This window comes from Carassius auratus, chromosome 17, assembly GCF_003368295.1.
Source record: "Carassius auratus strain Wakin chromosome 17, ASM336829v1, whole genome shotgun sequence".
Taxonomy (NCBI): Eukaryota; Metazoa; Chordata; class Actinopteri; order Cypriniformes; family Cyprinidae; genus Carassius; species Carassius auratus.
This window is the reverse complement of record NC_039259.1, coordinates 21243908-21261666: the sequence shown is the minus strand read 5'-3', so window position 1 is coordinate 21261666 and position 17759 is coordinate 21243908. Positions and strand designations below refer to the sequence as shown.

At 36.7% G+C, this 17759-nt stretch overlaps 1 protein-coding gene across 1 annotated transcript; it reads right to left on the bottom strand.

Annotated features, from left to right (window-relative positions):
* Positions 1-3366: 3366 nt before the first annotated feature.
* On the bottom strand, positions 3367-15263 carry LOC113117926 (extracellular calcium-sensing receptor-like). The gene is made up of 7 exons (XM_026286829.1): positions 15241-15263; positions 8616-8822; positions 8162-8450; positions 7069-7824; positions 6691-6918; positions 5275-5398; positions 3367-4288 (listed from the first exon to the last, which is right to left on the bottom strand). Exons 1-7 carry the CDS (start codon positions 15261-15263, stop codon positions 3375-3377), a joined length of 2541 nt encoding a protein of 846 aa, XP_026142614.1. The 3' UTR covers positions 3367-3374.
* Positions 15264-17759: the final 2496 nt, after the last annotated feature.

Here is a 17759-nt window from a genome sequence, read left to right as displayed (position 1 = left end):
GTCACTTCACTACTGAACTTCCTGCAACTTGTGTGAATGTGTGAGTGCGCGCGTTTATGTGTTAGATTAGTTTATATGTCTTAGATTTATCTAATAAAGCCTTATTCATATTGAAAAGAGAAGTATCTTGTGTTTTGTGCTTACAAGTTAATGTCTTAAACTGCCGATCTTGTTACTGTGCTAATTGATAGTGTTTTCACTATAGTTTGGATATTAGTATCCAGCGCAGATTTGATGTTAAACGGCTCGTTCACTGAACCGCAGGCGCGTCTCCGTGAACAGCCGTGAAACAGTGATTCTGTTCAAATTCCCTTTAAAATCTTAAATGATTCCCTTTGAGCTAAATTGACCTGTTTACCTTACATGTGAGTAAGTGAAGGTATGACTGCAGAAAAGATCGCTTGAAGGAGGTGAGTGGGGATCGGATCAAGTTGAAAAGTAGTAGGATGATTTGACAGGAGAAGTTTGGAGACATCCATCTCTGAGAGTTGGGAGGAGGAGGAGAAGGAGTGTGCGATGGTCAGTGTGAAGTTGTCCTCAGTCTGCGGTGTGGAGAATTGATCACTGATGGATCTTGTCTTATTTGTGAAGAAAACTGCAAAGTCGTCTTCTGTAAGAGTCGATAGAGGAGGTGGTGGTGGCGGATTTAGAAGAGAAGAGAAAGTCTTGAAGAGTGTCCGAGCGTCACAACAGCTGTTAATTTTGTTGTGGTAGTAGGATGTTTTAGCCGTGAAGACATTTGCAGAGAAGGAAGAGAGGAGAGACTGATACACACTGAGGTCGGTAGAGTTTCTTGATTACTGCCATTTCCTCTCTGCAGCCCTGAGTTTGGAGGGATGATCACAGAGAACCTTGGACAGCCAGGGGGCAGATGGGGCAGTGCATGCTGATCTAGACAACAGTGGGCAAAAGTTGTCCAAGCAAGATGTTAAAGTGCAGCAAAGAGTGTCCGTAGCGCTGTTCGTGTCCAGAGCTGAAAACTGAGAGAGTGCAGGAAGTGAGGATGAAACCACAGAAGAGAGGCGAGATGGAGAGAGTGAGCGTAGCTTCCGTCGAAAGGTGACCTGCGTTGGAGTGTGAGGCGCTTCAGGAGTAAGTGCTAGGTTAGCAGTAATGAAGAAGTGGTCTGAGGTGTGCAGTGGAGCAACTGAAGAGTTATCCACAGAGCAACAGCGCATGTAGATGAGGTCCAGTTGGTTGCCTGATTTTTGAGTCGCTGTAGTAGACACTAGCTTGAGATCAAATGAGGTAAGCAGAGTTTTGAAGTCAGCAACCTGGGGTTTATCTAGGTGGATGTTGAAGTCACCAAGCAGTACCAGAGGAGGACCATCTTCAGGAAAGTCTGATAGCAGCACATCCAACTCCTCCAAGAAGTTTCCCAATTGACCTGGGGGACGATAAATGACAAATGGCATGCGATTCAAATGAACCAGTACCTGTAGGTGATGGCTGAAGATCAAATGTCCATTCTTTTGATATAAGGAGACCCGTACCTCCACCCCTCCCAGTGGTACGAGGAGTGTGGGAACAAGTGAAATTAGTGGAGAGGGCTGCAGGGGTGGCAGTATCTTCAGGTTTGATCCAAGTCTCTGTCAAGTGCCATGAGGTTGAGACTGGAATGAGTAGCAATAGAAGAAATGAAGTCTGCTTTGTTAACTGCAGACTGGCAGTTCCAGAGACCAGATGAGGTTGAGACTGGAATGAGTAGCAATAGAAGAAATGAAGTCTGCTTTGTTAACTGCAGACTGGCAGTTCCAGAGACCAACTGGAATAGAGAGCGTAGTAGTAGAGGTCAGAGGGACAGGCAGTAGGTTTGCCAGACAGGCCTTCCTGCGACCTACATAGCGTGCTCTCCGAGTGTTAGTAGTGATAGTAGAGATCTGAAAGCACATAGTGACTACAAGTGTAAGAGATATTTGAGAACAAGGTATACAAAAAGTAAAGAAAGAGGAGAAAAGCAATACTCAAGTGTCCTGTCGGTGTCCTTGCTCGGTGGAGTTACACAGATAGAGTCAATTGTCTTTACACGAGGAGGATTCACATGAGGGCTGCCGCGACCGCTGCCACGGTGAAACCTACCGCTTTTGTATTTGCCTGATTACCTGTGATTGAAGTCAGCTGGCCACGCCTCACTATTTAGCTGATCGAAACTGGGCAGTCCCGCGAACCAAGCGCCACTTTCAGCACGTATTTACCAGGGTAAGACACACACAATTTAAACCAAAAACTTTCCTAGCAATGACGATCACACAGTAGTCTAATGAGAAAACAACACAAAACACTCACAAGCTGCTGTCCTTCTCTGTTGCTCGACTGTTTCTTCTGTCTATCCATCTGTATAGTATGTTCATAGTACACCTATCTGTATATCATGCTGATAGTATTTAAAATCTGTAAATTATGTCCATAATACTTATCTGTATAGTTATAGTACCTATCCTTGTATATTCTGTACTTACTGCTTATTGCACTTCTGGTTCGATGCTAACTGCAATTTGTTGCCTTGTACCTTACATGTGCAGTGACAATAAAGTTGAATCTAATCTAATCTAATTAATGAAGCCTATGAGTTCCAAAAATAAATATAAAACCAACTCTAATTTAAATAAAACAAGTTGACAAAAAGATTGAATCCTGTATTTGGTGATAATATAGCAGAGTAAGAGATTTATAAGGTTTTTTTGTTTGTTTGTTTTTTTGTATGATGGTATTTTTTGACAGGAAACTCCACAAGTGTAAGAAGGTGCAATAAAATATTCAAATAAATAAAATATAAATAAGTAACATTTTTGGAGGAAGTAGTTACCATGTCTGAGCAAAGTCGGTACATTTTATAACAATGCACATTATCACTGAGTCAAAAGGACCTGAACACAACCTGAGGGTTTAATAACTGAAATTATACTTTAATTAAATAGAAGCAAAACTGCTAGTAGGTGGCGGCAAATCACTGGCTGAATCTGAAATCGTCCACAAAATGAAAACGGGTAAGTGAATTCAGAAACTTAGTGCACCAGAAGGACTGTCGTTTCTGCATAGTTTTTGCTTGCTGTTTATTAATCATTTTGAAGCTGGCAAACTTGTAGCTCCAGAGGTAAGATTAAAGATCATGGAAATTATGTATGAACCCAAATAAACAATTTAATAATACATTTACAATGAATTTACACCTGCATTGTATTACACTGTATAACCTGAATGAGCACTTTGTAAAATTAATGGATGGATTCTGATGAGAGATGGCACTTAATTTGGTGCATGACTCTCACAGTGAATTATGGGTATTTCTCTAGTCATTGAACATACATGATTTGCATGCTAAACAATTAGAGAATACACAGTTTTCTTTGTACTTTTAAAAATTAATTAAGTAATTAAATGGACTTAGTTGGTACTTTCCCCATCATATGTTGTTTTGTATTTTGTTCAGGCTTAAACAGAATGATGAGACATTTAGGTGCAAAAATGCATAATAGTAAACCAAAGCTTGAGGCTACAATGGCAAATATCTCCACAGCTACAGTAAATTTTCCAGGGGAACTGACATAAGCTGGTATAAATGTAATCCATACAGCACAGAATATGAGTATACTGAATGTAATGAATTTGGCTTCATTGAAGTTATCAGGCAGTGTGCGAGCCAGAAAAGCCAAAACGAAGCACAAAACAGCCAGTAGGCCAATATAACCCAAAACAGCAGAGAATCCTATAATAGAACCTAGATGACATTCAAGAATGATTTTTTCTTGATAATATTTTGTATTTCTATGTGGAAATGGGGGAGATATTGTTATCCATAGCACACAGATAAGAACCTGTATTAGTGTAAAGGCAAAAACACTGAGTCGTTGTTGTGCAGGCCCAAACAATTTCATGACATTACTACCTGGAAGTGTAGCCTTGAAGGCCATTAACACCACTATTGTTTTCCCCAGAACACAGGAGATACAGAGGACAAAGGTGATTCCAAATGCTGTGTGACGCAACATACAGGACAGCTCAGTGGGCCGACCAATGAAAGTAAGAGAACAGAGGAAACAAAGAGTCAATGAGAAGAGCAGCAGAAAGCTCAGCTCTGAGTTGTTGGCTTTAACTATGGGGGTGTCCTTCTTGATGTAAAAAAGGATGGCTACCAGCACAGTTAATCCTGCGCCAAACAGTGAGAAAAAGGCTAGCACAATACTCATAACTTCCGTGAATGACAGAAACTCTACAGCTTTTAAAACACATTCATTTTTCTCAGCATTAGACCAGTATTCCCCTTGACATTGCCTGCAGTTATTCGAATCTGAAAAGGAAGCGGTGATTACTATTTAGAGAAAAAAGGAAAATGGTCTATTTATTATTTTTAATAAATAAACATATATATTTAAGTCCCAATAAATACATTTATATTATCTGCCAATGCATTGATGAAATTAACAGTTTTTCCAAAATTACCTTGACTCTAGGGGTCTAACAACTAAAAATCAAGTCAGGAATCTTGCTGTGAATCTGGATACAGACCTTAGTTTCAGTAATGTCAAAGAAGTAACTAGTACTAGTAATCTAAAAACATGGCAATAATTAGATGTTTTGTTTACAGTCAAGACTTGGAGAAACTTGTTCATGCCTTTATCACCAGCAGGGTGGACTATTTCAATGGTCTCCTTACCGGCCTTCCCAAGAAGACCATTAGACAGCTGCAGCTCATCCAGAACGCTGTTGCCAGGATTCTGACTAGAACCAGAAAATCTGAACATATCACACCAGTTCTCAGATTCTTACACTGACTTCCAGTTACATTTAGGATTGATTTTAAAGTACTTTTACTCATTTATAAATCCCTCAATGGCCTAGGACCAAAATACATACCAGATGTTTTTCCCTGAATATAAACCTAACAGACCACTCAGATCATTATAATCAAGACAGTTAGAAATACCAAGGGTTCACACAAAACAAGGGAAGTCTGCATTTAGTTATTATGCCGCCCACAGTTGGAATCAGCTTCCAGAAGAGATCAGATGTGCTCTTAAACCTTTTAAATGAATTTTAAATTATTTTCAAAGTTTTTAAATTCCTTGTTTTATTGTTGTGATTTTTTTTTCTCTTTTATTTTAAGCAGTTTGAATTACCATTGTGTATGAAATGTGCTATATAAATAAACCTGCCTTGCCTTGCCTTATTTATAAACTCTTTCAATAAGAAACTGCACCCTGAATAGTAGAAAAAGAACACATAAAGAACAACTAACCAGTTTTCTTTGTAAATGTGAGATGGGGTGTAGGTTACCTGTTTCATTACTGATTTCTCCTTCTGCACATGGAATACAGTCATAACAGCAGACAGGTCTTCCTTTTTGTGTAGCCTTCCTAGTGCCTGGAGGACAACTCTCACTGCACACAGACCTTGGCTTCTGCATTAAAAAATATACATATGACGAGTTCATTTGCAAAAAAAAATAAAAAATAAAAATAAGACAGATAACTTTTTTTTTCTTTTTACTTTCATGAACATTCGTTAACTTTCCATAAATCCAACAGTTTTTTTTTTCTTTTCTTTTCATTTTTTTTTTTTTTTTTTTGGGCAAAAGCAAATAACACTCAGTTAATCCTTAGTAATCTCCTTAGCTGACAGTGTTGACTCTTGACAAACTTTGTTGTTGTGATTACATGCAATATATGGAGCTTTTCCTTCACTAATGTAACATGGTGCTTTAGCAAGCTTCCGTGAAAATAAAAAAATATCCATCCTCGATCACTTTTAGTCATCTTTGATGAAACTACTTTAGACAAAACTCCTCTCAGCTAGCGCAACCTGACTAGCAGCCAAATCCTGACCTGATTACTATGCGTTGAATCACTACAATGGACTTATTGGGTTGTGTTCACAAACAACAAGGATGATTGCTGGTTTCTGTAAAATATGAACTCACGATTTCTTGACAGTGGACCGGCTTTTGTGAAAAAAACTTGTTTAGGGTTCAGAATATGCTATATGTTGAACATGCTGAATATGTTACATGCTATATGCGTTATCTGTTGCAAAATAACTTTTTGTATAGTTATTTATACCTACTCTGAAAAATAAATATTGTTCAAAATAGAGTAGTGAAAGTTTGTTTGTAAGAAGCTAATGTGATATACATTTACTTGAGTCAGCTCTGTAAATCAACTGGAATACAAACATTTACAAACATTAATTCCTAGGGACAATATCTATTTCTAGAATGATTTTTAAGAATTCATTTTAAGAAAATCTCAACAAAAACTATTACCACTTGAAATTAAGGGCAATTAGTGACAAAGTGAATCAACTGGAGATTTAAGGGTCTCAGTTCTGAGTATCGTTGCTTATTTTTTATAACATTACTTTAAAATATTTATAGTTTTACTCCCAAGATATATATATATATATATATATATATATATATATATATATATATATATATATATATATATATATATATATATATATATATATATATAGTTATATTTTGCAGTGCAATTTACCTGCAGCTGTAGGACCAAAATACATACCAGATGTTTTTCCCTGAATATAAACCTAACAGACCACTCAGATCATTATAATCAAGACAGTTAGAAATACCAAGGGTTCACACAAAACAAGGGAAGTCTGCATTTAGTTATTATGCCGCCCACAGTTGGAATCAGCTTCCAGAAGAGATCAGATGTGCTCTTAATTTACCTGCAGCTGTCCTCCAACCCAGATTATGTTTTCAGTGTTGAGCACAAAGCGCTGGTCAGGGGGCAGTGAGGCATCATAATATCCCACTGTGTTAAACTGGATTGATCCATCAGAGTCCTGCTGCCAGTTCACAATTTCATACTGGGCCACTGCACCACCAGTGCTGTCAAACCATACACGATCTCCAAATTTTACAGTAAAATTTGTTTTTTTCAGAGCCTCAACCACCTAGCAATAGACAGATTTGTATTATCTTTGAAATATTTAACACCTTTTCAAATGCATAGGTATAATCTCTTGCTCTCACTGTCTGCCTCTCTAGCACTGATTTTATTTATTTTGCTTAGTATTTTTATTTTTATTTTTTTATTTACTTACCTGCTGTGGTTGTATTGTCAGGCCTTTCTCACAACCTTCTTGTTCTCTGCATTTGAGTAGACTGTGTACTGAATGTGCCACAGCATAAACTGCTTTATAGACATTGCTAGCATATCTTTGTTCTGGTACATCTTCATTATAGTTTTTCACTGGAAGAAGATCCTGATATTCACTGCAATTTAGTGCATATTGAGAAGAATTCCTCTCAGTTTGTGAACATGGAAAAGCTGTGTCCCAGAATTCTTTCATGACATAATCTGAAAACCCTTCAACATTAATTTTTCTCACTGCAAACCCCAGTGACCCTCCCAAAAATTTAAAACTCTTTGGAGTGATCAAACTATTTGCAGTAATCCATGCTTCCACTCCAATCATTTGTAGGCCTGTAATGTTCTGAATACTTAACTGCTCAAGTAGATTGTTCATCTCAAAACTGGTAAGAAATGCAACAATAACTTTTGCAGTGCCTTGTTTTATTATGTCTACCACTTTTTTTAGTTTTTCAGGCTCTGTTCGGTAGAATTTCACAGAGTACTCAACACAAATCCCCTCCTCCTGGGCTGTATTGATGAATATATTCATTCCATAGTTTCCATAATCATTGTCAGTGTTCACAGCTCCCACCCAATACCAGCCAAAGAGCTTGACCATGTATGCAAGTGCTCTGCTCTGGTGGTAATCACTAGCAATAGTCCTGAAGAAAGAGGAGTAATCTTTCCTATTACTGAGACAGTCACATGTGGCTGACTGACTTATCTTAAAGAGAAAGAGAGAAATGTAGAGAGAGAAAAGAAAGATTAGAAATCTGTAAAACAGTCATCTGAAGGGTAATTATGTCAAATATATTGGCAAGGTTTCATAGACAGGGATTAGCCTAAACCAGGATTAGGCCAAAGTTCAATTAGGACATTTAGGTATTTTTTTTATAAACATTCTTTAGAAAAAAAAAAGGATTACTGGTGTGCATCTGAAGACAAAACAAAGGCACTGACATGTTTTAAGTGCAATCAATGCAAATTTCTTTCAGTTGAAACAGCTCAGATATACATTTTCATCTAGGGCTAGGCATAAGCCTTGTGTTATTGCTCCTTACCACTGGAATTTTAAAAGATCCTGTGGTCCTGGACAGAATTACTGTGGCTGAAGACTCTGATTCTCCTATGATAGCATGAATAAGTGATTGCCCATTGCATCTGTCCTCTACTGCAAACTCATGACCATTCATCAGTGCCATAGTTGAATTCATAGAAAACAGTCTTGAACCACAGTTATCATAAATCTGGTAGCCAATAGAAACATTTGGGAGCAAACTTTCACTTCTGTTAATTTCCTCAATGGCAAAAATCATAATCTGAGCCATCCGGAAATCTCTTAGATTTACACTGTAAAACAAAATCAACAATAATAATAATAATAATTATAATTATAATAATAATAATAATAAAAAAATCTATAAATAAATACATACATATGGTTGAAAATTAGACATTAAAAAGTATTATAGTAAATGTAATCAGTACTTTCTCAAAGTTTTTAATTTAACAAACCTGGAGCATGATAGAGGCTGAGGTTTTTCTCTAAACTCAAAAGAAGATAATGTTAATTTACTGTGGACTGCAAAAATTCCTCCAATAGTTACATCTCCCTCCTTGGAAAGCAGTGGGTGCTTGGGGTCTCCCATCATTCGGCAAAGTGTGTTTACCTTTGTCTGAAGGTAATGGAAAAGGAGGAATGTGTAAAGGAAAAGAAGCATCCTAGATTGAACTCCACTTCACCTACCAATGCAAATTATCTGATACTGTATTTGCACTTTTATAGGCATAATTAATATGGACGAATGATTCTGAACACAGCCAATTAACTCATAGCTTAAATGGGTAATAAAAAAGAAAAGAAAAAAAAAAGTATTGACGATAGTAATGATATTTAAAAAAAATAAAATATATTTATCATGTTAATTAGGTGTGTAAACTCTCACGTGTGATATGTTTGTTCATAACCGACACCAGAGGCACCTTTGCACGAGACGTTCAGAAGGGAGACTCATGGGAGTAATAAAACATATGACTTTCCAGGAAAATTCCTTATATGGACAAAAGCTTCCAGCTATCACTGTAGCTGAATAAAATGCAGATTTTTTTTTTTTTTTTTTACTGATAATTAACACACAATTCCAACAGTATGGTTTATGTGTTTTCATGTCATCTCTGGCATTTTTCATAAGGACAATATTTATGTATAATGCAATGATAATTGAAAGAGCCATTAGCAGAATACTGTATAGAAGTTCACAGAAATAAATTATTTCAAAACTGGATTCACTCTATAATTCAAATTTTGATATGGTTTAATAGTTATTCTCATAAACGTATAATTTGACACTGTACTGAACACAGAAACTAACATTTTCGAAAACTGAAATCAACTGAACCATCTGATTCAAAAAATGATTAACTTTTTCAAATAACTCAAAACGCCACATGCTGGTGAGCCCTGTTGGTCAAAACGTTGTAAATGCAACAAAAACTCAAACATGTCAAAACATGATTAAATAAAGACCCAAATCAAATGTTTAACTGAAATAATAAAATGCAAATAAAGCTGCAAGTAGTGATGAAAGGGCACCTCGCATAGTTGGCATTTACTAAATCCTTCTGCTAAGTCTTTCACTTTCTTTTCTGCTACTCGCGAATTGACTATATTTTCATTTCTACTTCTTTATCTTCAGCTGTTTGTGATGCCGCTATCTGTTCCTTATCTTTGTCAGATCATGATGGAAATTTGTGCAGATTATCTTTGATCCTCCCTGTCTCGTGTGACTAGATGGCGATTTAACCCTAAATTTTTACAAGATGAAGACTTTTGTAGTCAATTCAGAAATAATTTTGCAGAGTTTATTGAAATTAACCAAGGCTCAGTGGATGATCTGCGAACACTTTGGAACGCAGTTAAAGGATTTATAAGGAATAACTCAATTTCATATGCCTCCTTCCTTCAGAAAAACTGACATAAAAAGATAGTTGAACTGGAATCACAGCTCCAGAATCTGACTAGAGTCAATCATTGTTGCTTCTCAGGCAATACACTCAGCAAAATCATGGCGATTAGGTCCGAGCTTAATTCATTACTGAGATCCAGGGCTGAATTCCTTATTCAAAGATGCAGGCAGAATTATTATTTTCAAGGAAGTAGACCAAGCCACCTTTTAGCTTTAAGAATATGCAACAGTGAGAAGTTTTTGCTAATATTTCAGCAATGAAATCCCAATCCGGGCTCATTGTGACAGACCCAAAAGACATTAATATTTATTTTCATTCTTTTTACTCTTACCTCTATACTTCTTCTGCTGTTGGTGACCCTGACTCTTTTGCATTCTCTCTGTCCAACCTTGATTTACCTAGGCTGTCAGATTCAGATTCTGATTACCTGGATGAACCAATTACAGTTCAGGAGCTGGAGATAGCAATTTGATCTATGAACAAAGGGAAATCCCCAGGTTTAGATGGTATTCCTGTCAAATTGTATACTACTTTTTGGTTGGATTTAGGCCCCCTAATTTTTTTTCAGTTACTCAAGGTTTATTTCATGCTAAGGTACTATCTCGTTGTCTAGAGAAATATATGAACAGGCTAGTTCACCATGACAAAAAAAGGGTTAATTTAATCTCGCTCTGCTTCAGATAACTTACGGAGGTTATATCATATTATTAATTAAACTAATAGTTTGTCCTCCCCTTGTGCAGTATTATCTCTAGATGCAATGAAAGCTTTCGACCAGCTAGAATGGAACTATTCATGGGCGGTTTTACAGCATCTGGGCCTAGGATCGAGTTTCATAAACATGATAAAAGTTCTGTACGCCAATCCAGCAGCCTCTGTTCTCACTGGTTCTGTCTGCTCTAACCCATTCTTTATACGTCGAGGTACTCGTCAGGGTTGCCCGCTTTCTCCTCTGTGATTTCCCTTATCCTTGGAACCCTTAGCTCAAGCAGTCCGACCAGGACCTGAAGTTAACTTTTTTGACCACCGGCCACTGTGGCAGGTGGATTTAAAAATCCACCTGCCACAGTAACTTTTTACCAGCCAATTTCTTTATGCCATTTTTTTTTTTGCCTCATAAAGGTTAAAAATAGATAATCACACAAACATTGTTCTTTAACTTGTAAGAATACACATTTAAGTGCTGTCAAGTTATTAGCGAAATCTTTTTAAGTAATAATAACTCTTAGACTATAATTTAAAAAAAAAAATCATTTTAATTCATTGATTTGCTGTGTCACACAGACATATTCATATGTCATAGTCATATATACTGACTGCTGCTAATCTGAGTCCACAAAAAAGGAGCAGATGCACTCCTCTTCCTCAACCTCTGCTGCAGCTGCATCTTCCATAAGGTTTGGTCTCCTTGACCTTATGCTGTTGGCATGCCACATCTCAACTGCTGTGCTAGGGTCAAAGTCTTTGATTGAAAGGGAGTACAGATGGACAAAGAGCAGGTCAGACAGTGTCTCACATTTGAGACTGCACCGCCAATCAGACTTTACCATCTTAATTACATTAAACCCACGCTCACAGTCTGCTATTTATGCAGGCATGCATAACACCAGATCCACAAGGTCCAGGAAGTCAGGGCATGTCTCCCTCAGCATCCTGTTAACTTCAGCCCAGGTAATTTTCTCTGGTGTCTGTGGCTCCTTGTAGAGGCAGGACTTGATGGTGGTCCACTGGTCTGCAATCAGACTGACATCAACTCCAGAAGAGATCAATATCGGCTTGAAGTGACTTGTGAGCCTGTCCACTTCTGAATAACCAAAGTCTGAAATTATATAAAAAAGATTATTTTAAAAGTTTGTAGTAGAAGTGTATGTTGTTTTGAGTGAACCCCTTAAACCCCCTTAAGAAATGGTCCAAGGCCCTCAATAGGTGAGAGACCCACCTTGTACCTCCTACTCTGGTGGGAATCAGTGGTTTTATCCCTTGCACTGAGAAACTGTCCTTTAATTTGGCTCTGTTCAGTGGGCTCCTGTGATAGAGGGTGAACAGGCCGTCAAAAGGTCCTCAACTTTCCTACAATGACTGTTGGTCTTCATTATAGCTTTAAATGCCAACTCAAGGCGGTGTGCCATGCAGTGGACTCCTAAAATGTACGTCCTTTCCCCATGAAGCCTGCTGAAACAAGGCCTAGATATTTAAATTCCTTCACTACTTTTTTTTTACTCTGATTTGCATAAATGCATGGAAAGGAGGACTTCAGTCGTTGTGTTTTGGTAAAATACATTGCTACTGTTTTATTTACATTTAGTGTGAGCGAGGCAGAAGAAAGCCAATTTAAGATGTTTCCGATAACATTGGTTAGTTTATTAGCTACACTGGTCGCATCGCTTCCATGCAAGTAAACTACAGTATCGTCCGCGTACATCTGCATGTCCACCTCACCGCACACTGAAGGAAGATCATTTATGTAAAGCGCGAACAGCAATGGCCCAAGAACAGAGCCTTGTGGGACACCGATGTCATTAGCCTTAGATGTTGATAACGTACTTTTAACTCTTACGCACTGGACACGGTCACTGAGATATGATTCTACCCACTGTAGTGCACTTAGTGATAAATTATAGTTGCTCAGCTTCCTCAGTAGCACAGAGTGGTTGACCATGTCAAACGCCTTGCTTAGATCCAAAAACACAGATCTAAACACGGATCTACTTTCTCTGCAATCTTTGAGACAACAGGAAGTATGCTAATCGGCCCGTAATTGCAGACCTCATATTTGTCCCCCGATTTGAATACTGGAGTGATTACTGCGGTTTTAAAAGCACTGGGAAAAAAGCTTTCTTCTATTGATTTATTTATCAGGTATGTGATAGGAGTTACAAAAATGTATTTATGTTTTTTTTAAGGAGAGCATTCTCCATTCCCCAAATATCTTTACTTTTAGAATATGTCAATGATTGCATAAATTTTTTTATTTCAAATTTGTTTGCCAATTTAAAATTTAGCATGTTTTGTTCACATGAAATACAATCAGACTTTGTACATAAATCAATACAATCAGATGCTCGTACATAATTATTTGAGTCTCTATTTTGAATTCCCAGTTCTTTGACTGATTCTATGAAGTAATTATTAAAATGATTCGCCACTGTTTGAGCATCAGTTTCCAGATTTCCATTAATATTAATTTCTAATTTATGATCTTTACAACTCTTCCGACCAGTTACTTTATCAATGGTTTGCCACAGTCTTTTAGAATTTCATTTTGCTTGTTCAATTAACCCTCTGGGGTTCTTCATTTATGAGTCACACTCAGGACCTTCGGGTCAAAAATGACCCGGAAGGCGGGATTCAGGTATACTTTTTTTTTTCAGTAAAATCAAATGTATTTTTGTTCAATAATATTTTTTTCTTTCTTTTTTGGTGTTTTGAGAGAATTATATGATAATAATGATTTTTTTATGCAATAATTATGATAATTTTTTTCCCATTGAATATAATAGAAAGTTTATATTATATATATATATATATATATATATATATATATATATATATGTGTGTGTGTGTGTGTGTGTGTGTGTGTGTGTGTGTGTGTGTGTGTGTGTGTGTGTGTGTGTGTGTGAATTTTTTAAAAAAAATTTTATTAATGCTGTATTTTATTTTAAAGTACAGCCAAAGCCTATAGAAAACAATTTTTGAAATTAGATTGGTGCCATCTGGTGGACAAATTAAGCATTTTTATCATGCAATAGCACTTTTTTACCACTATAGAGAATTTACAGCTCTCTGTAGAAAGGCTTGTGAATTCTAGTGATTTTTGCACATATTTGCCTATTTATTTCAGGTTGTGGATTTTAATATATAATCACAGATTCTCAAAGACTTTTGTTGGACTTTTTTTGGTTGGTTGGTTAAAATGGTAATTTCAAGTGCCAGTTTTACTTTATAATACAGTCAAACCTGAACATTGCACTAGAAAGAGAATAAAAATGGAAAGCAATTTGTTACCCACTGTTTAAATTCTAACTTATAAAAAAAAAAAAAAATACACCATTTCAATCATAACATATTTTTATTAACCTTTTATTATAAACATTTCCATTAAATTTATTTTTTTGCAATTCAATGAACAGTAACTCTTCAAAATTGCCAACAGCAATTATGAACAAAAAACAAAAATAACAGCAAACGTATTATAATTTTCAAACAGTACATGTAAATGGAAAATAGAAAATAAAAAAGTGTTTTAAATATCATCATAACTAAATATTTACATATTATTATGTCCATATTATTTAAATTGAATGAACAGTAACTCTTATTCAAAATTGCCAATGGGCAATTATGAACAAAACTAAACTAACAGTTATCAAACTAAATTAATTATACTAAATATAAACTAAAAATGATTGTGTGCATGTGCGTGTGTGTGTGCGCCTGTTCAAGAGAGAGAGAGACATAGTATGTGACTTTTGAATTTTGGACCCAATGTCTCCTCTTTATTTTATTCATTGATTTTATTTCACATATTCTCATATTTCTCTGTTACAGGCTCAACAGTCTAGTATTTCCTTGTGTGTGTGTCAACAGATGCTGTGATTGGCTTCATGATTTTATAAACAGGTGCTGCAATAGGCCTGGAGGTTACTAGGGAAGAATTCCATCCTTTGACCTTACCATGTTTGTGCATGTGTGCGTGCGTGCGTGCATGCTTGTGTGTGTGTGTGTTGAAGAGAGAGACATGGTGTGTGACTTTTGCATTTTGGATCCAATGTCTCCCCTTTATTTGATTCATTGATTTTATTTCACATATTGTCACATTTCTCTGTTACAGTTTCACCAGTCTCATATTTCCCTATGTGTGTGTGTGTGTGTGTGTGTGTGTGTGTGTGAGTGTGTCTATTTAGCAATTCTGATGGTTTACAGCCTCGTGCTTTCATTGCTGTGCACTTTAGTTCTTACATTGATGAATAATTGCTTTTATTTCACACATTTCCTAAATTAGCTTTTGCAATGACACACTTTCATTTGTATGTGGGTGTGTTTTTGTGTGTATGAGTGTGTGTGTGTGTGTGAATTTTTTTGTCTGTTTTGCACTCTTGATGTTTTAGAGATTCACCCCTTCACTGTTGTGTGCTTTTTTTTCTGCATCGTGGCTGATTTGTAGATTGTACACACAAAAAAACTCAGTATTTTCATATTTTTGCCAAATTCCCATTCATTTCCTATGGCGTGTCATTTTTGACCCGAAGACCCTGAGTGTGACTAATTTTTTTACGACCACTTAGACTTTTCTTTTTGGGTCATAAATGACCGAAGAACCCCAGAGGGTTTAAATTCATAAAAAAATGTTCTTTAGTTATTCGTAACAGTGTGGTAACTTTGTTTCTGAGCTCTCTGTACAAAAGCGAGTCTGTCAAAAGGCCTGTTTTCAAGGACATTTTAAGTGCTACATCTCTTAGTTTCATTAAATTCCACACTGTCTCATTCATCAAGGGAAGAGGTGTTTTACCTTTGATCTTCCTAGATGATTCTTTGGAATATTTTAATAGGAGATCACTAAAGGTTATCATAAAGTCATTACTTGCTAATTGGCAATTTTTGCCACTAGTTATCTGATTCCATTGAATTTGTTCTATTTCATTATAAAACAATTCCAAGTCTCTTTTTGAGATATATGAAGCCCCTGAATTGATACCAATTCTATTAGCAGTTTTATATCTCACTTTTGATAACCTGCTGACTATCAAAGTAAGGTTGTGGTCAGATAGACCAGTTATCAGGTTATAGGATTTTGCAATTTGTTCTTCTCTATTTGTGAATATAAGATCAATCAATGTTTGAGATGATTTTGTTATACGAGTTGCATTCTTTATAATGTGAGCCATGTGAAACTTAATTGTTATTTGTTTTATTTTATTTTTCTGCAGCTTTTATCTAGCCAATTGATATTAAAATATCCTAGCAAAATAATTTCCTTATTGTTAAATTTTTTAAGTATCTCAGTGAGATGGGTAAAGAAAATATCCTTTGAGGTTTTCAATTAATTTACAGTCAAACCTCTCTTTGACATATGTCATTACTCCACTACCTTTTCCTTGTTTTCGGTCACATTTAAAAACATTATACCCTTGTACATAAAAGACAGTCTGTGGAGTTGATGGTTTTAAAGGGGGGTGAAATGCTATTTCATGCATACTGAGTTTTTTACACTGTTAAAGAGCTGGATTCCCTAAACATGGACAAATTTCAAAAAGTAAGTTGTACGTTTGAAGGAGTATTTTTGTTCCAAAAATACTCCTTCCGGTTTGTCACAAGTTTCGGAAAGTTTTTTTCGAGTATGGCTCTGTGTGACGTTAGATGGAACGGAATTTCCTTATATGGGTCCTGAGGGCACTTCTGCCGGAAGAGCGCGCGCTCCCGTATAGCAGAGCACTGAGAGCAGAGACATTCACTGATCAGAGCGAGATGTGTCACAGAATGTCACAGAAGAAGTGTGTTTTTGGTTGCCAGGGCAAGACAACCCTGCACAGATTAACAAAAAAAAAAAAAACAGCATTAAGGGACGAGTGGATGGAGTTTATATTTACAGAGCATCAACGGAGTTGTGCAAGTGTTTTTGTTTGTTTCCTGCATTTCGAATATGCTTGTTTTACAAACAAGGCCCAGTTTGACGCCGGATTTGCACATCGTTTATTTCTTAAGGATAATGCAGTCCCAACGAAAAAGGGTCACGATCATGTGTTGGAACCGCAGGCGGTGAGTAAAACTGCTTCAAATATCTCTGTGTTGTTAAATTAGCTATCGGCGCATAAGCGTAAGTAAACAACATGCAATGTTGTCATCAAACTGCACTTTCCACATGTACAGCTTAAAAAAAAAAAGAAAAAAAAAAGATGACATAAAGTGGAACTTAGTCATTTTCCAAAACCGCTAAGCAAATATATACAGTTTCAGTACATACCACACAGAGACCTTGTTGCTGATGCTGCTCTTGTTAAATTTCAGCCTCTGGATCTGATTCTGGATCATAAATATACGCTGAATCTGACTGTTAGCCATGGTTTGTTTTGGATGTTTTTTTCCTCACGGTAATGTCACAGCTTCCAAACGCTCTCAACGCAAAAACTTACTCGCGCTCGTGATTCTTTAGCTCCGCCCACACGTCACGCCTCCAGCCGGTTGTGTTTTTCCGGGAAAAATCGGTACAGACTATCTTTCTCTTATAAATATAATAAAACTAAAGACTTTTTGGAGTTATGAAGGATGCAGTACTACTCTGTAGGTACTCAAGATTAACAGGATATTGAGTGAAAACAAGCATTTCACCCCCCCCCCCCCCCCCCCCCCCCCTTTAACCAAGTCTCTGACAGACACAAAAAATCCAAATTGGAGTCTGTCAGCAAATGCTCCAGTTGCTCAGTCTTTGACACAACACTCCTAATTTTCAAATGTCCACCAAGAATACCCTTTGTTTTAACTTTGGGGTCTCAGGGTATTTTTGCATGATTTACGGTCTGAAACAACCTAAATGTTGTCTGCTTTAAGGCCGCACGGTCTGTACATGGGTCTGTATCCATTAAGTCCGAATAAACACGGGATATTAAAGGGTTAACCGAAGCGTTTTTGTCTTTCGCTTTCACAGTTTGTTGAGGCGTATCTGTGTTTGTAAATGTAAGAGCACGTCCTTTCACC

What these genes read in the sequence shown, in the direction of transcription:
- LOC113117926 (XM_026286829.1), bottom strand. Translation starts at nt 15,263, where the DNA reads ATGAAAATACTGAGTTTTTTTGT. An exon ending in AAAATACTGAGTTTTTTTGT is followed by an intron (nt 8,823 to 15,240) that starts GTGTACAATCTA and finishes AGTTCAATCTAG; the next exon opens with GATGCTTCTTTTCCTTTACA. An exon ending in CAGCCTCTATCATGCTCCAG is followed by an intron (nt 8,451 to 8,615) that starts GTTTGTTAAATT and finishes TTTGTTTTACAG; the next exon opens with TGTAAATCTAAGAGATTTCC.